At 46.0% G+C, this 23710-nt stretch overlaps 1 protein-coding gene across 1 annotated transcript in view; it reads left to right on the top strand.

Moving 5' to 3' along the window:
• The window catches only part of SCN10A (sodium voltage-gated channel alpha subunit 10), an 88031-nt gene that overhangs the window by 52037 nt on the left and 12284 nt on the right, over window positions 1–23710 (top strand). Inside the window, exons 15-22 of the mRNA XM_061127811.1 lie at window positions 6682–7041; window positions 9068–9514; window positions 10824–10961; window positions 12583–12706; window positions 13684–13838; window positions 17762–17935; window positions 22050–22172; window positions 23378–23662. Of these exons, the coding sequence (XP_060983794.1) occupies window positions 6682–7041; window positions 9068–9514; window positions 10824–10961; window positions 12583–12706; window positions 13684–13838; window positions 17762–17935; window positions 22050–22172; window positions 23378–23662 (1806 nt within the window). The remainder of the gene's footprint in view (window positions 1–6681; window positions 7042–9067; window positions 9515–10823; window positions 10962–12582; window positions 12707–13683; window positions 13839–17761; window positions 17936–22049; window positions 22173–23377; window positions 23663–23710) is intronic.

Raw genomic sequence — 23710 nt, 5'->3', positions numbered from 1 at the left:
TTTTGCTATTTATATTTTTGTATCAGATAGCTCTCTTATTAATTCTCATGATTTATCTATGCAGTCTTTTAAATTTGTTAACACAATCATACCATATGCAAATGATGAGCTTTGTTTCTTTTCTAATCTTTATGCCATTTGGTTCTTTTTATTACATTACTGTGCTGGTCAGGACATCCAGTACACTGTTGAAAAGAAGTGTTAATAGCAGACATTCTTGCTGTTTTCCTGATCTCAAAGAAAATGCTTTCAGTATTTCAGCATGTCTGATATTTGTGGCAGAATTTTTTTTTTTTTTATCAGTTTAGGAGGCTCTCTTTTGTTAAGAATATTAATCATGACTGGATGTTTAATTTTATTAGACAGTTGTTCTGCATGATTAAGATAATCACATGATTTTCACTAATCGGTTAAAGTGGTGAATTATACTAATTGATTTTCTAATGTTAAATCAACCTTGCATTCCTGGGACAAACCCAACTTGATCCTGATTTTTTTTATATATACATTGGAAAATTCAGGTCACTAGTAATTATTTTTTTAATTTGCATCAATATTGATGAGTAATATTTGGCCTGTAATTTTCTTTACTTTCATTGTCCTTGCTAGATTTTAGTATCTAGGTATCAAGGTTATCCTTGTTGTTCAGTCAGTTGTGTCCGACTCTGTGACCCCATGGATTGCAGCACGCCAGGCTTCTCTGTCCTTCACCATCTCCCGGAGCTTGCTCAAACTCTTGTCCATTGAGTCGGTGTTGCCATCCAACCGTCTCATCCTCTGTCATCCCCTTCTCCTACCTTCAATCTTTCCCAGCATCAGGGTCTTTTCTAATGAGTTGGCTCTTCATATCACATGGCCAAAGTACTGGAGCTTCAAGGTTATCCTAATCTCCATAAAAATAAAGATTAGGATATCAGCGTTATCCTAATCTCCGTAAAAAGGGGTGAGGAACATTCCTCTCTTTCTACACCCAATTTTTGGGTAAGATTGGAATTATTTGTTTCTTTTTTTTATTTTATTTATTTGTTTCTTATATGTATAGTAGAATTCAATAATAAAGCCATCTGGAGGTCGAGATTTTCCATTAGTGATTTAATTTTCTTAATGTCTGTGAAACTAGTCAGATTTTCTGTTTCTCCAATTGGTTTTGGTAAGTTATGTTTTTTCTAAAAATTTTCCTTTCTTATCTGAATTTTCAAGTTTATTGACATAAAGTTGTATATGCTATGCTGTTATCTTTTAATGTTCCATATCATGTGTACTTGCTATCTTTGTCTTTCTTTAAAAATAGTGATTTGTGCTTTCTCTTATCTTTTTATATTAGTCTTGCCGAAGATCATCAATTTTATTAGTCTTTGCAAAGAACCAACTTTCATCTTGTTGATCCTCTCAACTTCATTGATGTTTTCTATTTCAATTAATCCTGCATAATTGCATCCTCTGTTCTACATATTTTATTTTTTCTAACTTCTTAAGACAGAATTTTCAACCTTTTTTCTTTTCCAATCTATTCATCGAAGACTTCAATTTCCTTCTAAGAACTGCTTTAATAGGTAGAATTTTCCATATTTTTGGCTCTAAATATTGCCTAATTTCAAATTTGATTTTTTTCTGTGATTCAAAGGTTAATTAGAAGCATGGTTCTTAATTTTGAATGTATGTGGTATTTCTTTATGCCGTGGAGTTCCAGCTTGATTGTATTGTGCTCAGAGAACATACACTGTATGATTTCAATGCTTTGAAATTTATTAATAATCTCCTTTTGGCTCAGTGCAGTGAAAATATTCCTTATGTACTTGAAAAGAGTGTCTTCTGCAGTTGTAGGGGGCAATATTCTGCATATATATCCACTGGGTAGAGAAAGTTCATTATATGGTCCAGTTATTCTATATCCTTGCTTATTTTTGTCTGCTTGTTGTAGCAATTACTGAGATGGTAGTGTGTAAAAATATCTCCCACTGTGATTACAGCATGGTATGTTTCTCCTTATGGTTCTGCCTTAAGGCTATGTTCTTAAATGCATACATATTTTAAGTTATTATATCTTCCCAGTAGAGTAAAATGTTTATCTGAGAGAATGGACCTTCTTTATCCCTAGAAATGCTTTCTGTTTGATATTAATTAAGCAACTCTGTTTTCTTTTAGTTTAGAATTTGCCTGATATATCTTTATCCATCCTTTTACTTCCAGCTTTTGTGTATCTTTAAGGTTTTTATATGCCTGTTATAAATGGTAGACAGATTTTAGATTCTTATTCAGTTCTGACAATCTACTTTTTGTCTTCTAACCAAAGCATTTAGCCCACTTATTTTATGGTGAATACTGATATATTTGGATATGTGTCTATCATTATATTCTGGGTTTTCTATTTGCTTCCTCTGTTCTAGCATTTTTGTTCTGTCCCTCTTTTTGATTTATTTTGAACTGTTTGTTTTTCCTTGTTCCATTTTTCTCTTTTATTGGTTTGGAAATACTCTGTTTCTACTCTTTGAGTGGTTACCTTAGAAATGAGAGCAGGTATTGTTAACTTAATCAAAGTCAAAAGTTAGCTAAAATCTTTACTTTTCAGGACAACTTTTATTCTAGTTCCCCCTTCCCAGCTTCCTATTTTATTAAGTATTTTAATTTTATCTTGCTTTTTAAAAGCTGTATGACTTAATCAATTATAAATTATTCAAGACTTGTGCAAGCAATACCCAAAATTCAATAGCTTAGCCCAATAAAAGTATATCACTCACTCAATTCGGAGTCTTATGCAAGTCAGTCAGCTCTAGGTGGGACTCCTTTTAGAAGGGACTGTGCCATGTACGAAGAAGACCTGTACAACCTTCAAAACTTGCCTCCTCCTTGTGGAAATATGACCAACTTACACAGTCTAAGGCTTTATCAGTCAGGGCTCATGATTTCTTTTGTAACACAATTTCTTCAAAACTTAGATGAATTCAGACATCTCTGTGTATCATACACTCAGAGTGCTTTCTTTGGCCAAGTTCTCAGTTCTGCTCTGTTTCTTTGCTTTCTTGTCCCCACACCTCTCTCCCTCAAAGGGTGGCTATGCCATTAATATGATCTTTGCTAAGATGTGCTTCATTTCATTGAAACCTTTAACTGGTCTTGAACACATAAAGACTTAATCTCATGGCCTACTCTTTGAGGTCTAAAGCAGTGTACTTCCCTAAAGCCATACAGCCAAGTGACTCAGTTATACATTAAACTTCTGGATTCTATATCCTTTTGTTTATTATCAATGAGCCAAATATCCCCAGAGCACATTTATTTCTTATAAAGTCTGTTTAATTAATTAGTTAGTTTAGGCTGTGTTCATCTTGGTTATGGCATGCGGGATCTTCCTCGTGTCGTGTAGAATCTTTTGTCGTAGCACACAGACTTATACACAAACTCTCTAGTTATGGCACAGAGTGCACAGGCTTCAGTAGTTGTGGCGTGTGGGCTTGGTTGCTCCGTAGCAGGTGGGACTTTTTTAAAAAAATTATTTTTAATTGGAAGATAATTGCTTTCCCATGTTGTGTTGATTTCTGACATACAACATGAATCAATCATAGGTGCATATATGTCCACTCCCTCTTGAACCTCCCTCCCCTCCCACCCCATACTAACCTTCTAGATTGTCACAGCACTGGGTTGAACTCCCTGCATCATACAGCAAATTTCCACTGGCTATCTAGTTTACATATGGTAATGTGTGTGTTTCAATGCTACTGTCTCAATGTGTCCCACCCCCACCCTGGCCCGCTATGTCCACAAGTCTCTTCTCTATGTCTGGCATGTGGGATCTTAATTGCCCAACCAGGGATCAAACCTGTGTCCGGCACATTGCAAGGCAGATTGTTAACCACTGGACCACCAGGGAAGTCTACCTTACAATGTCTTAACAGTTGGTTACAAGACAGTTGGTTAAAACGTAACTAATTACAACTGACACATGATACTAAGTTTCTGTTCTATAGACCCATCCCCTAGGGCTGCTAGCTCATGATCCACCCCAGAATTATTACAGGCAATCATTTTGCCCATGCAACACAAATCAACACTTTCCAAGCCTTCTGTCAGTTTCCTTGCTATCCATCACATGATCACTAAGCCCGTGCCACATATCTGATGTTGTTGAAATGGTTCTCTTCAACATACAAATTTCTACATTAATCAAGAGAAGTGCAACTAGTTGTGGTGACAGTCTCTAAATCTGTGAGTCAGCATAACAGAGGTTTGTGTTTATAGCATATTCCATACTGATTGGGAAACTCTCCTTGTGTGTCTGCTCCAAGTAGTGACACAAGGATCCGGGACAATGTGGTGTCTCCCATCTTCAATGGGTGGCCTCCACGGGGACCATGGGAGGAGAAGAGAAAGTGCTTGGTGTTTTATGGCTCTGCCTGAAATTGGTGCATGTTACTTCTGTTTCCATCTCCATTCTATCAGCTGGAACTCGATAATATAATCTCAACTATTTGCAAGTAAAGCTGGAAAGCAGTATTCTTTTGTGGCTGAGAGTAGTAAAGGTGAATAGTGCCCATAGAGCCAGTCTCTCCCCCACCCCATGAGACTTTACCGTTGTGTCCATTTAGCGTTTGTTTAAGAGTCATTCTCATACTTAGCACTTCCTTGCTCTTTTTCCATTCTTTCATATAACACGTTCCTTCTGGGATCACTTTCTTTCTGCCTGACGTACATCATTTAGAATTTCTTTCAATGAGTGCCTTCTGGCAGTACCTCTCTCAGTTTTATCTAAAATTTGCCATTCAATTTGCCATTCTCTTGAGAGATATTTATTATGGGACCTTTCCTTAATGGTGGGAGAATTCCTGTTATACTGTCTACCTTAGGCAGTACTGGTTTGTGTTTCCTGCTTGCTATGCCTCATGAGACTATTAAAACTTATGCTCAGATTCACTCAGTTTTACAAATGCCTTTGGGTAAAATCTGACTTCAGAAATCTAGTTATATCTCTGAACTCACATAATTATGTAATTTTTGGTCAAATAATTACTTTATTGACAGATCATCAATGCATTTAAGATTTTATTATCTAGCATTTTTAGTAACTTTTTGATGGAAAAGGGAACCCAAGGGGGACCCAATATAGTCTTCCATATTACTCTATCTTCTGATATTCTTCACAAGTTCAAGGCCATTTCCTCACCAAATGGTGACTTCTTTAGTGGAGGACAAATATTAGACTTACTTTGCATTCTGTTCCAAAGGGAAAGCATCCTCATTAATGGAAGTTCCCGATTAAATCTAAAGTAAAAATGAAAAAGTCTCTCAGTCGTGTTCGACTCTCTGCAACCCCGAGGACTGGAGTGGGCAGCCTTTTCCTTCTCCAGGGGATCTTCCCAACCCAGGGATCGAACCCAGCTCTCCCACACTGCAGGTGGATTCTTTGCCAGCTGAACCACCTACCCGCTGAGCTACTGCTCTAAGGTGAACACAGACTGCCGCCCCCCCATCACATAGAAAAATAAATGTAGAGCTCCCTGTATGAGAGGCTTAAACCCACTCCCTCGGGGCTGATTACGGTGTTGGGTGATAAAACTGCTGCTACTCTGTCCAGCGCAGCCTCCCAGCACCTTAACCAGAACCTGGCTCTTAGTGTCGTGTGTTAGTTGCTCCGTCATGTCCGACTCTTTGCGACTCCATGGGCTGTATCCCGCCAGGCTCCTCTGTCGGTAGAATTCTCCAGGCAAGAATACTGGAGTGGGTTGCCATTTCCTTCTCCAGGGGATCTTCCTGACCCAGGGAGCGAACCCGGGTCTCCTGCATTGCAGGTGGAAGCTTTACCGTCTGAGCTACTAAGGAAGCTGCTAGGCTCTTAGTAAGTGCTCCATAAATACCCCATGAAAGCTGAGCTCACATATTTCTTTCTAACAAATTAGAGAACCACACAAATATATTTTTTAAATGTTTAAACATCTTTATGCATGGCGCTTTGCTTTCTTGTGGGACTTAGCACATTTGGGTTTACAGTGAAGACTTTCTGGGTCTTTGCCTTTATCGTTACAACTAAATCATTGTTTCCATGAGGACAAGAGCCTGCATGCCACTTTCGATATACCTCACAGGCTAGTACAGTGTCTAGTGTGCATGTGGCTGGTGTTCAGCAAAGTAGGTAGATTGGTTGGTCAAGTAAATAAACCTCTGAAATCACAGATATTTGCCATTTCAGAGCTGGTGGGGATTAAAGGTGTTGTCCACAGCCTCAGGACAAGAAATGCCCTAAGACAATGATTAGCCAATACCTATCAAATGCAGTGGATTGTGCCCTACCTGCAGGAGGCTAGCCTCTATTCAGGTCAAAGGTGAGCTCTTCTCATGCATTTATGAGCTCCGTCATACCCCACCCCACCCCATAGAGTAGATCCACATTCAGGAGGCTTGTGGCTACAGAGCAGAGTACATGTCACAAGACCACGACCCCAGTGTGAGACCCCTGACTTGGCCACAGTCAGTGGAGCACACTAGTACATACAGGGTTGGTCATGTCTTTGAGTAACAGGTAACATAGGTAGAAAGGTCTCTGAAAGCAGTTTCTGGGATCAACCCATGCTAATGAAGTGAGTTGCCATGTGCTTTTCCCAGATCTTTGGTTTCTGACCAAGACTTGAGATGAAAGGTGATGATGGTCAGCTTCCAGGACCTGACACAGTCTCTGTTTCTCTGCAGCTGCGGGTCTTCAAGCTGGCTAAGTCCTGGCCAACCTTAAACACGCTCATCAAAATCATCGGCAACTCGGTCGGGGCCCTGGGGAACCTGACCATCATCCTGGCCATCATTGTCTTCGTCTTTGCTCTGGTTGGCAAGCAGCTCCTGGGGGAAAACTACTGCCAAAAGCGGAAAAAAATTTCAGCACCCAATGAAGATTGGCCACGCTGGCACATGTACGACTTCTTCCACTCCTTCCTCATTGTCTTCCGGATCCTCTGTGGAGAGTGGATTGAGAACATGTGGGCCTGCATGGAAGTTGGCCAGAAGTCTATCTGCCTCATCCTTTTCTTGACAGTGATGGTGCTGGGCAACCTGGTGGTGAGTGCATGGGCAATGCAGGAGACTTCAGGGTTACCCTAGAAAGCTTTGACATTGCACATGTGCTGCCACATTGTACCTCCCTGACAGAAAAGCCTTCAAACTTCAAAGATGTGTGGCGTACATCATGAGAACTGTCCATTGGGAGGCAGCAGGAATAAGCTTATGTGACAGAGCAGGAAAGACCTGGTTTAGAAGCCCAGCTCCACCTCTCATAAAGTTGGGTGATCCCGTGCAAGAGACAATCTCCTGAGTTTTAATTCCCTTAAAATAAAAAAAAATAGTGCTTACTCACGGGCTTACTGGGAGAATTAAATTACAGGAACAATATATGCAAATTGCCTAGTGCAGCGTCTGAGCTATGGCAGAAAGTCAATAAATGTTAGCTGTTAGTTGTTGAAGGACTATTTCCCTTCCCCACTGTAGGGGGTATCAGGAGATTTTTTTTGGGGGGGGAGAGGGTAGGGAATAAGAACTGACTGATATATTGGAGCTACATGGGTTCTAGCTAAGAGCAGGAGGGCAAGCACAATGGGACTAGAGGAAGGAGGTAGGTTATAAACAACATGCAACATCATGATGACAACAACAAAGCCCACTCCCAGGTTTGGGGGAAGTCCCTCTGGAGGCCTTTATCCCAATTGGCCCCACCACCCCTTCTCTGTCCCAGCCTGGCTCCTCCCCTCAGCTTGTGTCTACTCTCTCAAGTTCCGGGTGCTCTTGCTCTCCTAGCTGTGGCCTGGTAGGGGGAAGGTGTGACTTCTAGGAACCTTTCTCTCTCTTTTTTTTTTTAATTGAAGTATAGCTGATTTACAACATTGTGTTAGTTTTAGATGTATAGCTTAGCAATTTGTTTTTTTCCCATTATGGGTGATTATAGGATATTGAGTATGATTCCCTGTACCATACTGTAAATTCTTACTGCTTTTCTATCTCATGTATAGTAGTTTGTATCTGTTAATCCCTTACTCCTAATTTATCGTTCCTCCTCCCACCTTTCCCCTTTGGTAACCATAGTTTATTTCCTATGTCTGTGAATCTGTTTCTATTTTGTATATTTGTATCTATTATTTTTTAGATTCCACATATAAGTGATATCATATAGTAAGTTTTTTTGTTTGACTTATTTCACTAAGCATTATATCCTTTAGGTCCATTCATGTTGCTGAAAATGGCAAAATATATTCTTTTATGGCTGAGTAATATTCCATTGTGTATATGTGTGTGTGTGTATACACACTGTGTCTTGAGTCAATCATCTGCTGATAGACATTTCGGTCACTTCCTTGTCTTACAGGAGCCCCTTTCTTATTGCCCTGGAAGTCAACCAACCTGAATTCTTTTCCCATAAGAATTTTACAGATAAAGGAAAACTAAACCATAAGAGGGGATGAAAAGACAAATCTGGGCTCTTCAAAGTCTTTCCTACCAGGGTTCCTGAGCCAGGGCAGCCTTCTACCCACTCTCTGAGTAGGGGGCTGGACAGAACACCTTTCCTCCAAGCTGAGCTCCCCATCCTTACAGAGTCACAGGGGCCCCTGTCCCTGAAGCAGGAAGTTTGCCTCTCTGAGCATTTTTACATCCTCTTCACAACCACTCTGAAAGGTAGGGAATCCCCACTCCCTGCTGGTAAGGGAAGGACACGAATTTGGAAGCAGAGAGGAGATGTACCCAGGATTCCAGAGTGAGCAGTTGAACCAGGGTATGGCTGATAAGGGTGGCCCTGGGGCATGCCCAGGCCTGCTCCCTTTGTTGTCCCTTAATGTCCCTTTGCTCGGCAGGACATCTCCTCTGTGGCGGAGAATGCTTCTAGGCCCTGTCCACGTGAAGCGGATCTCTTAAGGGCATCCCCGAGGCTCCTGTCAGTCGCTGTCAGAATGTCCATTCCCCCAAGAAGAAAAGCATCTTGGGTGGGCAGAAGAGGCCCAGGCGTGGCTGTCCTGCCATCCAGCTGCCAACCTGGTGGGGCCATGGAAGGGCTCAGCTCACGGACTGAGTGATCCACCCTTCTATGCCTTCTCTCTAGGTGCTTAACCTGTTCATCGCCCTGCTGCTGAACTCCTTCAGTGCCGACAACCTCACACCACCTGAGGACGACGGTGAGGTGAACAACCTGCAGGTGGCCTTGGCAAGGATCCAAGTGTTTGGCCAGCACACCAAGAGGGCTCTTTGCAGTTTCCTCAGTCGGCCCTGCTTGCTCCCCTGGTCCAAGGCAGAGCCCCAGTTGGTGGTGAAACTCCCACTTTCCACCTCCATAGCCAAGAACCACATTGCTGCTGACACAGCCCTGGGGAGCCCCGGACGGCTCCCAGCTCTCAGAAGCCCCAGGGATGACCACAGTGACTTCATCACTGATCCTAACATATGGGTCTCTGTGCCTATTGCTGAGGGTGAATCCGACCTGGATGACTTGGAGGAGAATGGTGAGGAGGATGCTCAGAGCACCGGGCAGGAAGCGATCCCCCAAAGGCAGGTGAGAGTTCTCCCATGGGATAACCACAGGAAGAAGGGAGGGGCCTCAGGGCTGGAGTGACCAGGGGCAGTAGGGAAATTTTAATAAGAGGTTTTCCAACCTCAGGGCTGGTGCAGCCTTGAAGAGCCCCAGGCAAGCCAGTTATAAGAGCCCTAGATGTTAGGAAGCACAGGCCATGCCAAGCTCTCTGGAGAAGGTTGCATTTAAGCAGGGCATTCGGGGAGCAGGGGCAGTGTCTGATCCCCCAGCCACCTGGAGATGCTTGAAAATGTCTTTCCTACAGCTGCCCCATTCCTTCCACCCAACCGGGGCTCTGTGCAGGAGATGCTAATAAGATTCCTCTAAGAACAGGATGTTGTCCAAAAGCAAGGCTCCTCTCATCTTCACCAGCAGCCTAAAGAGTCCTGATCACTATGTGACTCATTCATCCAACTTTTCCCGACAAGGGATGTCACAGGGAAATGACACTTGCTCCTTTGGCACCACGGAATTTAAAGCACATTTTTGGGTAACATATATTTTTAAATGCTTTGCACAGCTCCTTTCTACCTTAAGGTATAAATCAACCCTTGTTAACCTCTTCTCAACAACTCAGCACATGCACCTCTCCACAATGTGGAAAGGCAGGGGTGCCTATGGGACCTGGGGACAAAGAGTGATGCTGGCCAGGCCACTAAGTGGCCTCAGACAGCTGTGCTTTGAGTCTACAGCTCTTCCCTAGCCTCCTTCCCTTGCAGCTGTCACTGCTCTTGTGTTCTAGCAGCTGCTGTTATCAGCTGCCATATTTTACATGCCTTAGTCTGGGTGACAGCCGAAGGCAGGGCATCAACATCCCCAGAGTAAAGGACATGAACTCTGTCACAGCCATCTCCACTCAGAGTCATTTTCAATTACTTTGGGGGTTCTTGGGGTCTCCAAAGGGCCAAGTTCATGTCCACTCTGACCCCAGCACAAGTGATAATGGTCATGGCTAACATCTATGGAGCCAAGCACTACTTGCTAAGTGCTCTGCAAATATGAACATATTTAGTCATCAAAATAACCAAATAAAGTAGATCTTGCCTTCTCAAGTTTGCAGATGGGGAAAATGAAAATAGAGAGGTTAAATAACTTGCCTAATGTCACATAGCTTGTAAGTAATGATGCCAGGAGTCACACACAGTTCCATCTGGCTATATGTATATACATTAATGGCACATGTCAAGTCCTTGGCTCTGGCAGACAATGCTGTGCAATCTCTCTTCAGAATTAGAAGTGATGAACTGAGGGTGAGCCAGGTACTCAAGAGAGGACTTTCTCTCACTATCAGGAGCAGCTGCAGCAAGTTGGGAAGTATGAGGATCACCTGCCACGCAGGAGCCCGGGCTCTGGAATATCCTCTGAGGACCTGACTCCATACCTAGGTGAGAAGTGGAAAGACGAGGCTCCTGCTCAGAGCCCTGCAAAGGTAGGTGTGTGAGCTTCCTGGAGAGGTTGAAAAGCCTGCCAGACGCTGACCAGTGGGATGGTGGGGCCCAGAGGATGGGGCTGGGCATGAGGCATTCCAGACTACACTCAGCCAAACCTCATGTCTCATCTTGGGAATTTTCAAATTCCTTCCTAACCTATGGGCTAATCAGTATGATTTTATCGGTAAGAAAGAGGTTCCATAGACTGGGGGGTGGGGGTGGGGGGGCGAGGACCCATTCCTCAATCTCTCTGAGCCCCCGTGCCTCCATCTGGAAGCCGAGTGGTTATGGCTACTTTGTAGGACTCTTTTGAAGCTTCCATGAGATGCTGCTTGTCAAATGTTTAGCTCCTGCCAGAAATGGAATAAGTGCCCAGAAAATGACAGCCAAGAAAAAAGGAAACAATAAAGACAATGCACAGAGAAAGTTAAGTTATCTTTCAGAGCCAGCAGATAAAAGTCGGAGTTGCTGTGGGTGAAGAAGTCTTCCCCATGACCACCCCCGCTTTCTTTTGTCCATTCCATCTTCTCTGGTCAAAACCAGACTGGTGCTGGGAAGAGGCTGTCTGTACCGAGTGGTGTACTGACAGTCTCACATAGACCGAACAGGAAGAAGATCTTATAAGCGGTAAAAATAAACTTGGTGGTTTCATTACAAATCTTTAAAGAAAACAAGTTACATTGAAAGAGGAATCTCTAAAGATGTAGCATCTGTAATAGCTCCATATTACATTCAGGAATTTCACTTGACACCTAACCACTGAGTTCCAATGATGACAGGCACCGGGGAGGCAAAGATAAGGAAGACATAATTCATCCTGAAGCTATCAAGCCCATCAGCTTGAGGAGTGCTGGCCACTGGCCGTGTGCCTCAGGGCAGGGCTGACCCAGAAGGGTGAGAGAAGAGGGTGGGCTGAGATGGGATTTGAGGGCCCTGGATGAACACCGGCCTCTTGGTTCCAGCTGGGTGAGGGGTACTCTCTTCGTGTGGACGGCGTATTTCTGATGAGCATTGGAAGGACTCCCCTGGCTCGCCTTCTCAGCTGGATGTTTTCAGTGCATTCCTGCTGGGGATTGTTTTTTGTTTTTGTTTTGCCCATGACCCCGGCCAGGCAGGGAGGGGCCTGACAATGACAGATGGGACCCACCCACCCCCATTTGGGTCCATTAGCCGAGCGATCAGGTTTACTAATATGAGAGCAGCTTCAGCTCCTAATTGAATTCATCTGGAGACATTACAGGGGCTGAAGCTGCCAGGAGGGCAGCAGGGCCCCTGCAGCATTGCTCCGTGATTAAATATTCAAGCCCAGTGAACGCTGAGAGTCTTGATGGGTGTAATTACGGTGTCTCGGGCCATCGCCAGCCCTCCATCAGGGGCCTGGAGGTTTAAAGCCTTGCACGGCTGAACCTCTGGGGCTCCGCAGAGAGCACCGCTGTTCTGGGGTTCAGCTGGCAAGGCACCAGAACAGAAGGGGCGCTGTGGTGGGTCCAGCCCCGAGGGGCTCTCGCTGTATCTCGGGGCATCTTGGAACTCCAGGCCCATTGGGCCGATGGTGACTGTGTGCAGATTCACGAGGCCCCGCAGAGAGCTGGGTTCACTGCTGGGGTTTCTGCCCTGCAGGGAGCAGACGACACGAGCTCCTCGGAAGGCAGCACTGTGGACTTCCTGGACCCCGAGGAGATCCTGAGGAAGATCCCTGAGCTGGCAGACGACCTCGATGAGCCAGACGACTGCTTCACGGAAGGTAGAGTGGCAGCCACAGGCCTCTTCCCCTTGACATTCATTAGGGCCAGAATCCAGCTCATGTGGACACTTCTTTGTTCAGGGCTCTGGCCTGGGGTCCACGGGAGACAGACAGGCAGGATCCTTTTCTCCTTACTCTCAGGCTCTAGGGCCCAGTGTCAAACACGAATGCCAGACTCCCAGAAGTTGAGCAGTGGAATCTGTATCTCCTGCCACATTAGACACAGCAAACAGTTGCTCTGCCTTCCTCATCACCTTGGAAAACACCTCACTGAGTTATAAACCTGCCCTCTTGAGGGTGAAAGGGAAAGGAAGCCAGTGCCATAAACTCTTGCTTGGGGATGTGAAGGACCCAGAGGAGAGCAGGATCATCTGTGTCCCTCCATCCCCTGTGTGACTCTTACAAGCAGAACCTGCATCTTTTATTCTTCCTTTTCCTCAGTATTTAGAACAGCAAGGCCTGCTATGTCCTCAGTAGATATTTGTGCAATGAATAAACATATATTTCATATGATGAAAGTAATTGTGGCCTAAACAAACAAATGAACCATTTAATTGAATTTCTACTTTCACATGACCCTCGGCTGGGCTGCCCCCCAGTCCCATCCCAGCCGTAAGGACCTCCCAGTTCAACACAGGTTCAGCATGGCCCCTCAGACACCCTCAGGCCCAGGCCCCATGTCTTGTGCAGCCACCAGAGAGGGTGGGATAAGGAGAGGGACCATGGTATCACCTGCAGGGAGGAAGTGCCTGGGAGGAGGTGAGAGTGAGCAAGACCAGTGGTGGAGAGGAGGAAGGGCAGGATGGAAAGGCTGCCTGAAAAGGGACCGGGCTTCTCTCCTATCACAGGAAAGAATTCTTTTCCAAAGAAGCAGAAAGTGAGTTTCCCAGCAGAGTGGTTTCCCTGCCAGGGCTGGAGCCAAATGTGCTTCCTTTACCAGTGGAACATCACTCACCCCCAGTCCCTTCTCCCCACAGGCTGTGTTCACCACTGTCCCTGTTGCAGAGTGAACAGCTCCAGGTTTCCATGGGCCACAGGCTGGCAGGTACGCAAGGCCTGCTTTCGCATCGTGGAGCACAGCTGGTTTGAAAGTTTCATTGTCTTCATGATCCTGCTCAGCAGTGGAGCACTGGTAAGGGGAGATGGGGTCCCTGCCACAACGTCCTCCAGGTGTGTGATCTCCCACCATCCAGAGGCCCTGGGGCCTCAACAGTGGGCTGCTTTGACACCTGGGCTGAAAGTCGCCAACCTGTGACTGAAAGGTGATCTGCAGCCCAGCATGAGGGCTCCTCTTAGCCGGAGTGCATGATCGGTGCTTGAGGTGCCCAGGTCATGGCCTGCTACACCTGACTGCGTGGATTTCAAGCAGTGAGTGTGGAGATCCCACTTTATAGGGAAACTGACATTCAAAGGCTTTATGGGACTTGTCCAAGGTTACCCAGCTTGTCAGTCATAAAACCTAACTTTGCCCTCATTTGATCCCAAAGTCCCTGATTTTCCACCTTCTGGCCTCCCAAACACACCGCCCTTTTCTGAGGGCCCAGAACCAAGAGGACCACCCTTCCCTGCTCTATCAAGTCACTTGCAAATACCGCCGTCATTCATTCAAAGCTCATGGAAAATCATCACAACAGCACTTCTCAAAATTTAATCACCCAGGGAGCTTCTTAAGATGCAGATTCTGATTCAGTAGATCTGGGGTGAGGCCTGAGAATCTGCATTTGCAACAAGCTCCCACATGGTGCTGATGCTGGTCCACGGGCCACACTTTGAATAACAGGGCCTTACAGTCCGAGAGATTTTGAGTTGAGACACTTCCTAAGCCAGCTCAGTGGTAAAGAATCTGCCTGCCAATGCAGGAGATGCAGGTTCAATCCATGGGTCAGGAAGATCCCCTGGAGGAGGAAATGGCACTCCAGTATTCTTGCCTGGAGAATTCCATGGACTGAGGAGCCTGGCAGGCTACAAACTGTCCACAGACGTGCGAAGAGTTGAATGCAACTGAACACACACACTCATCCTACTGCTAAGTCACTTCAGTCGTGTCCGACTCTGTGCGACCCCATCCCTGGGATTCTCCAGGCAAGAACACTGGAGTGCATTGCCATTTCCTTCTCCAGTGCATAAAAGTGAAAAGTGAAAGTGAATTCGCTCAGTCATGTCCGACTCTTCGCGACCCCATGGACTGCAGCCTACCAGGCTCCTCCGTCCATGGGATTTTCCAGGCAAGAGTACTGGAGTGGGGTGCCATTGCCTTCTCCGCACACTCATCCTAAGCCTCTTGCTGAATGCCCAGCTTTGTAGTATACGGAAGGATGTTTCCCTCTGCACCATGGCATAGTCTCACCATGCAATCTCAACTCATCTTCCCAATGAACCAAGGTAGACATGGACACAGGAAGGGATTTATCATCCCCAGGGGTCCGCATTTACGGATGAGTACATCACAGCCCCGAAAGCCCCCAGCTCATTAGTTAAAGGGAGTACTCACACCCCGGCCTCTTGACTCATAGCCCCAGTGTTTCCACTTGTCTTGCTCCCCATGTGTCACTTACTCCCTGAAAGCAATATCCTGACCATCTGGGCATGCACTCCAAAGCCACATTTCCCAGGAAGGGAGGCCAAACTGCTGAGGGTGCTGTCTTAGCATTCAGGAGGAGCCAAGGAAGGCGAGAAGGTCTGATGGGAGGAGAGCTGAGGGAGGAGCGTCTCGTGCAGCAGGCTGGCCTGCCACCTTGGCTGAGTGGAGAGGGGCTCGCAGCATCTGGCGATGCCCACTGCCCTGGCACAGGGTGGTGAGGTCTCTCTCAAGCAGCAGTCTCAGGCCAGTCCTAAGTGCAGAGGCCTCACTGCAGGGCACGGGGAGGCTGGGCACTGCATTCGCCACACATACCCTTCCCTCTATCATTTGGTGTGACTATCACCACATTTGCTAGGGACTGGGTGCTTTCTTCATCATCTCCTTCCCTTCTCTCTCTACTCCCCTTCTCCACACACCCCAGCTGCTGAACCCACCCCAGCTTTGCCCTCCCATCCCCCTTTCTTTCCCCAAGGGACTGAACTGGCTGGCACCAAATTTAGTCTTCCTTATGCTTTTACTTTGAGTACATTTTTTTTCTAAATAGCATGAGTTTTTATCTGACAAAGTGCAAAAAAAAAAAAAAAATACTTGGAAATTATGGGAAAATGCAAAGAAAAAATAACACCCATTTTCCTATCACTCGGAGAGAATCTCACTTTGAAAACATTTTGGTGCACTTCCTTCCCATCTTTTTAATGCATGTAATACATAAGTATTACAAAATGGAAATCACACTTGTGCATTTCATAATTTCTCAGTAAATTTTCATGGTAATTTGGTCTTCCTGTCTTATTGACTGGCTGCAGTGTAGCTAACCCCCACACTCACTCCTGATAGCGTTGAATCTGCCTGCAATGCTGGAGATGCAGGAGACCTGGGTTTGATCCCTGGGTTGGGAAGATGCCCTGAAGGAGGGCACGGCAACCCACTCCAGTATTCTTGCTGGAGAATCTCACAGACAGAGGAGCCTGATGGGCTACAGTCCTCGGGGTCACAAAAGAGTCAAACATGACTGAGCGACTGAGAACACACACACACACATCCTTATGTACACTCCTTTGGAGGCGTCAGCTTTTTTTCCTGTCTTAGATCCAGGCTTAGAAGCAGAACTGGAAGCAGGAATTCTTGTGCAGTTTGTGGAGGGCACCTTCTGGGGCTTCCCTGGTAGCTCAGTTGGTAAAGAATCCACCTGCAATGCAGGAGACCCCGGTTTGGTTCCTGAGTTGGGAAGATCCGCTGGAGAAGGGATAGGCTACCCCTCCACTGTTCTTGGGCTTCCCTTGTGGCTCAGCTGGTAAAGAATCCGCCTGCAGTGCGGGAGACCTGGGTTTAATTCCTGGGTTGGGAAGATCCCTGGAGAAGGGAAAGGCCAGTATTCTGGCCTGGAGAATTCCATGGACTGTATAGTCCATGGGGTCACAAAGAGTCGGACACGACTGAGTGGCTTTCACTTTCCTCTGGGCTGGAGCACGTGAAGGAAGCAGGACAGAGCAGGGAAAGGAGCTGGAAAAAGTCGTGGTTCCCATGAAGCCCAGCTTCACCCTGATCCCATGGGAGCTCTGAAGCATCAAGGCCATCACAGGACTGGCCCACCTTGAAGCAAGGAGATAGTCAGACACTGGCTGCAGCTGCCCCCAGAGGGGTGATACAGTCTCCTAAGGTGGAGTCACTTCCCTTCAGCCCAGGGACGTGTTCTCAGGCAACAGGCATCACCAGCTGTTAAAATCCAACATTCACAGTAGCCCGAGATGGTCACACTGGTCCCTTAAACAGGATCTGGGTGGGATACCAACAATGGGTAGTGTCCTTAGGATGCGTTCTTGAAGGCAGAATTGCTGCATTTCTAAAACATTTGAGGCATATTACCAAGTTGGAGGTCCGAAAAAACTCTAGTTTTTACTCCACCCAGCTGTGTGTGCAAGGAGCTGCTTCCCCACAGCCAAACTGACTGGGGGTTCCCCTCACCCCATCCATCCCCACCCCATGCTTCTTCCTCTTCATCAATCTAATAAAAGAGAAATGGCATCTTTTTTTTTTTTCATTTGGATTTCCTTAATTACTGGTGAAATGCAGCATTCTTTTTCAGAGTTCATTGGTGAATCTTACTTTCACTTTCATGAACATCCTTTGTTGCTTTTATTTTTAAACCAAGTCACTGTTAACAATCCCTTTGGTTCACTTCCAAAATCCAATTTGAGAAGGTTTCCTTTCTCACTTGTGTTCAGCTTCCCTGCAAAGTATAAGCAGGACTGTGTGTCCCTGCTGGCTCCAAGGAAGTCCTGGTTTGTATCTCGCAGGGCCTCCTCCACTATCTCACGCTACCTCCCCAGAGCAGAGAAAACAAAATGATGCAGGTGAGCTGGTTCCCAAAGCTCTCCCAGGAGCTGTGGCCAGGGCTGGCTAGATCCTTTCCTCTCCTTGGGCCCCACTGCTGTGGGTCTAAGCCACCTATCAACTTGCTTCCTTCCTTCCAGGCCTTTGAAGATTTTTACCTTGACCAGAAGCCCACGGTGAAGGCCTTGCTGGAGTACACTGACAGGGTGTTCACGTTTATCTTTGTGTTTGAGATGTTGCTCAAATGGGTGGCCTACGGCTTTAAGAATTACTTCACCAACGCCTGGTGCTGGCTGGACTTCCTGATCGTGAACGTGAGTGACCCAATGGACACTTGTGGAGTTGGGGGTCCTTTCCTCTGGCTGATGGCTGCAGCTAGTGCAAAGAAAGTTTAGCAAGGGATCTGAGAATAGCCCTGCATACCTGTGATCCAGGTAAGATCTAAACAGTACATGATTCCAACACAACAGTGACCGTCAGGTGAGTCTTTAGGTCCTTGGTCTCCATCCAGAAGGACCACTTTCTACTCTCTGTTTTTTACATTCAAAGCAAGATAGTACATGACCTTGAATCCACTGGCATGGCTTCCGGACCTCAGGATGCTAAAGACTGCCTGGCACAGAGAACCTGCCCTCCCTCTGACTCAGTGATCTCCAGCCTTTGCTATGCTCTAGAATCACTTGGGGAGCTCGTAAGAATACAGTGAACAAACACTCCTCTTCCCAGAGATTCTGGTCTTACTGGCCCTAGATGGAGTCCAGGCATCAGTGTCTTGTAAAAGTTTCTGGGCATGTCCAGTGTGCAGACAGGATAGAGAACCACTGAGCTTGCACCCCTGGCATTTCCCCAGTGGCACTAAAAGTGACAGAGGGCCCCACTGGAGAGGTGATGACCTGAAGCTTGTGTGTTCAGATGAACTTGTGGCCACTGGCCCTGCATTAGGGGATTTACCAAGGGCCTCCCACACATTAAACTTGAGATTTCTCAAAGCTCTGGGAAGACCATATTCAATAAAGTCTCCTTATAGTTCTTCTAGCCCCCAAAGCCCCGAGAGAGTGCCTCCTCTTCTTAACCATACAGTCCTTTATCTGTCCAGGCTCTTGCAGTCTTGGCTTTTCAGGATGGCTGCCTGAGCTATTTGTTCACTGCTGCATGTCTGAGGGTCCCTGCAGGCAGGGGGAGGCACGTGCCATGTTTGTCTCTGCTTCCCACACTCCCGCAGCCATCAGTGCCAAGGTCTGCACATCAGAGGTGTTAGGAAATGTATCTGTATTTGGTGCTTGTCTCCTGAAGCTGGATGGGGTCCAGTTCAGAACATTCTGTCCAGCCTCCTGTGTTGGCAGGTCCCCCACAGCAGGTCTGGGCACCCAATTCTCTTCTTTCCTGATACCAATGCACTAGCAGCATCAGGTCACTGTATCACAGGGATTAGCTGTGAGGCCTGAAATCTGAGTCACAGGTGATAATTTTGTAGGTTATCAAATAATTATTCATAGATGAAAGATAAATGTTTAATTCCAGCCACCCACCCTTGTTAGGGGCAGTCACTCCTAAGTAGGTCTCACTAGTTTCAGTCCTAATCAGCTGAAATGGTCACCCATTCATCCACCCATTCTCCTACCAATTCTCCTTCTGACCATCCGTCCCTTCTTCCGTCTATCTAACCATTCACCCTTCCTTTTTTCCTTCCTTCCAAATATCCATTCATGTTTACTTCTCCTATTTATTCTCTGTCAGTCTTCTCCCTCTGTCCATCCATCCATCCTCATTCTTCTTCCTCTCTTCCCTTCTGTCCCTCTGTTCACCCTAACTTTCTATCCATCCATCAGTTGGTTCTTAACCCTTCTCTTTCTATCCTTTGATTTGTCTTTCTATCAAACTGTCCAGTCATCTAACTCTCTATTCATTCATTCAAGCACTTTCCATCCAAGTATCCTTCTACGCATTCATTTCTGTCTTTCTATTCTTCCTTTAATCTTCCTCATCCACCTATCCTTCCTTTCTTCCACCCATCTGTCCATTCAGCCTCTTTCCTTCCATTCATCCATCCTCTCAACCTTCCATCCATTCTCTCATCTCTTCCATTCCTCTATCCATCTACCTTTTCATTCATCCATCAGTCATTTTACCCAGCCAGCCATCCTTCCCCAATCCATCCACCCCATTTATTCACTATGTCAATTCTTTTTTGCCTTCTTTCTTCTATCCTGTCTTTCAATTTTATCATATCCATCCTTGTATCATTTAATCCATTCTTCTATCCAATCATCCTTCAACTTTCTTTCAATATATCTTCCTTCTTTCTTTCCTTCCTTCCATCTACCCATCCCAACATACTTCTGTCTTTCTTTCAATTTGTCAAAATGCTTATTTATAACTACAGAATATAAGATTGTCTTATGAAGTGCTCTGGGAGAGATAGACACCGAGAAATAAAAATTCCCTGTCTCCAGAAGTTTATACTTTAATCCTCCAGCAGATAAGACACACAGAGAGAAATAAACATATGATGATTGAGGATGCTGTGAGCACTGCTGGAAATAATTAGTGTCTTAGGGACATAGAGACATAAACCTGCATCTGCTCTGGGGGTGGAGTAGCTGGGAAGTCTTCATATAGAAGTTGGCATTAGATATAGAACTTAATATGAGTGGGAGCAATAAGGTACAAAAAGGGGTGGGGTGGACAATTTAATTAAAAGATGACCCTGGGCAGAGGCACAGACACAGATACATTTAGGGAATGATTTGATTTGGGTAGGATGTATGGATGATATATGACTGGAAAAGCAGGCTATGGCCATATAATATAGGCTAAGGAGTCTGGAGCTTGTCCTGAGAAGATAAAGCATTAGGGAAGGTTGGGAGTAAGGGAGAAACATGATCATAATCAAATTTGCAGTGGAGAATGGATGGGATGGATGCAGTAGCAGGGCCTAGAGATCAGTTGAGAGGCTTGTGGCCTGAGATGTAGGAATGGAGTTGGACTTGAGCAGGAGGGCTTTGATGGAGAGGCCCCAGCTCCTGATTGCCCCAACTGCTGATTTTGCAGGCCTCCTGGGGACTGAGCAAAAGACTGAACAGGGTCCAGGATGGAACTGGCCCCAAACCTCCTGTTCTCAGTCAGCCAGGCAGCGGGGTGCCACCTGCTGATGTCTGGAGAGTTGCCTAGATGAAGGAAGGGGGTCCTTCCTATTCCAGTTTTTTGTCCTAGTGGAACAAGCTACAATTCAGAGAACAGGCGTTATTTGGGGCTCTAGCACCCAAGTGTAAACCCTTTCTTTTCTGACACACCCACCCAGCTATCAAGACAAGCTGAGCCTGAATTCAGCCCAGCAGTCATGGTGCATTTGGGGTCTCCCAGGATTGGGTCACAGTCTCTGGCAAGCTCAAGCCAATGCATAAGGTATCTCTCTGGAACCGTCAAAGTTCCTGGGAAGCATGGCCATTTTTCCATGTCAGTTTGGGTCATTTGCAGTCCTTGGTCCAACACTTAAAAAATGCAAAACTGACTGACCAACAGGGACTCACAACTCAAGTCATTGTACCTCAGCGGTCTGTCAAAGCTGAATCTCCTGACCCCATGCCAGTCATCCTTCCTGAAAAACTGCAGAGCTGTGAGGGCCTCAGAGTTCTCTTAGTCTGACTCCTCACTTTACAAAGGGTAACAACTTTTGTAAACCTGGACTAGCAAGGCATTGACCGAAGGGCACAAAAAAAATTAGCATTGAAAGGGAAGTAGACACCACCCAGCTTCTCCAGTGGCTCCGTGGTAAAAGATCTGCCTGCCAATGCAGGAGACACAGGAAAATTCCCTAGGTCAGGAAGATCCCCTGGAGAAGGAAATGACAACCCACTCCAGTATTCTTTCCTGGGAAACTCCATGGACAGAGCCTATCAGGCTACAGTCCATGGGGTCAGACGCAACTGAGTGACTAAAAAACAACAGATCTCACCCAGCCCAGGACTCTCTCCCTCCCTCTTTTCTGAGCAAATACAATTGAGACTCACTTTATATTCCTCAAGATAGACTTTCAGCATCACCCCCATGAAGGGCCAACATCTCTCCAAGTCTCTGAAGGTCAATCAAATGTTAAAGGCTGTTGGGACCTGGCTAATGCCCCTGGAGGGGAAAGGGAAGGCTGATTTACTCCACCAGGAGCTTGACCCCCTACATACCAGGGTGTGGCAATGTGAGAGACTGAGATTTTCTTGAACAATAGTTCAGATTAACATTGAATGAAATCTTTCATGAAAGTGAAGAGATTGGACTCTTGCTATACCTCTCATTAGAGTTCAGAATAAGGTGGAAGCCAGGTTGACGGCTCCTACAGAGTAGGGAGTGGGAGGGATTTCCTGTCTTCTTCCACCAGGGCCAGTTTAGGAGCCTTAGGGTGATGCTTTTGCTCTCTGCCTGCTCTCTTGTCAGATCTCACTGACAAGCCTCATAGCGAAGATTCTGCAGTACTCTGACATGGCATCCATCAAAGCCCTTCGGACCCTCCGCGCCCTGCGGCCACTGCGGGCTCTGTCTCGGTTTGAAGGCATGCGGGTAAGGCTTATCTCCTAAGTGCTCTGGCCTGCAGCGTTCGGTGTCCATGCCACCTTTATGCTCTGTGCCCCACCCCCACAGATCCCCACTTTCTGCCGTCACAGTCGTGCTGCTGCAGTGTCCTCACTCTCCTGGTTCTCCTTCAAGTCCCTCTGTAAGCGCTCTTTGCTTCTCACATCCAACAGGACCCAGACCTCACTCTCTCTTGCGCTCAGTGAGGTGACCCTGCTTCACGGCTTCGCAAGCATCTCTGACCTCAGTCTCCCACTCTGCCTTTTGTCCTTATTGTAAAAATCTTCACAACATCCCAAGCTCTTCATCTTTCCATGACAAATAAGCCCTGTCTCTGACACTCCATTCAAAGGCAGTGACACACAGCAGCTTAGCCAACAACCACCAGCAGGGATCTTCTCTTCAACCCAGCCCAATCATTTGTCCTATGGATTCTCTCCTTTGATCCATCCCTCTCCTTATCCATGGCTTCAGCCTCCACCTTGCCCTCCCTGTCTTCCTCAGAATGGAATGCTCACAAGCCTGGCCCTTGTCTCACAGGGGGACAAGGGACTGCTCATTTTTCCCCTCCCCCTTCCTCATAATCATGAAAGTCCCCTGGTACAGAAAGCAAAGTTTGCTTTCTTCCTCTACCATTGCCTCAAAAAATACACAGTACTTTCAAAACAAGTGTGGACTTTTAAAATTAACTTGTATCTTTACAAACACTAGGAACTTATGATTGAAATATTTTGATATTTATTTTATCTCCAGGTTGCTGATTTACAAATCAGCAAGTTTGTGAATATGAATTTGGGTTCTCACTGATTATTGACCAAAGTGCACTATAAACTATATTTTATAAAAAATATACTTTATAAAATAAAACAAAGTTCTCAAGTCTGTGTGTGCAAGTACAGAACACACTTGCACCCCTAACTGAGCATGTATGTACTTATAAATGTGTCCTCGATTTTGAGGAGAGACAGTGAACCCTGCCCTGAATGACCTTGAGAGAGAAGGTATAAACCCATCTTCAGCTGCCCAGTGCCTCTGTCTTCTGACTCTGAATTTTGGCTCTGATTAACCCACTTCTCTTCCTTCCAAAGGTCACTGGCTTGTGACACAACCTGAATAAATGTAGAAAGAATTGGAATTTAGCAAGAAGAGTGGAGCATTGGTGGGGTTCCAGGTCTTTTTGCCTTTCTCCCCAGGTGGTGGTAGATGCCCTGGTGGGCGCCATCCCATCCATTATGAATGTCCTGCTCGTCTGCCTTATTTTCTGGCTCATCTTCAGCATCATGGGTGTGAACCTCTTCGCGGGGAAGTTTCAGAAATGCATCAACAAGACCAATGAAGGCTTTCTTCTTGTGCCTTGGTCTACTGTGAATAACATGTCTGACTGTGAACGTCAAAACCACACTGGAAGCTTATTTTGGGTCAATGTAAAGGTCAACTTTGATAACGTTGCAATGGGCTACCTCGCACTTCTGCAGGTGGTGAGTCCTGAGATCAACCTTGTCCCTTCCTTTGGCTGCTCAATAATG

This window comes from Dama dama, chromosome 24 (assembly GCF_033118175.1).
Source record: "Dama dama isolate Ldn47 chromosome 24, ASM3311817v1, whole genome shotgun sequence".
NCBI lineage: Eukaryota > Metazoa > Chordata > Mammalia > Artiodactyla > Cervidae > Dama > Dama dama.
Note: the sequence above shows the minus strand (reverse complement) of the source record. Positions and strands in the feature narration are given on the sequence as shown.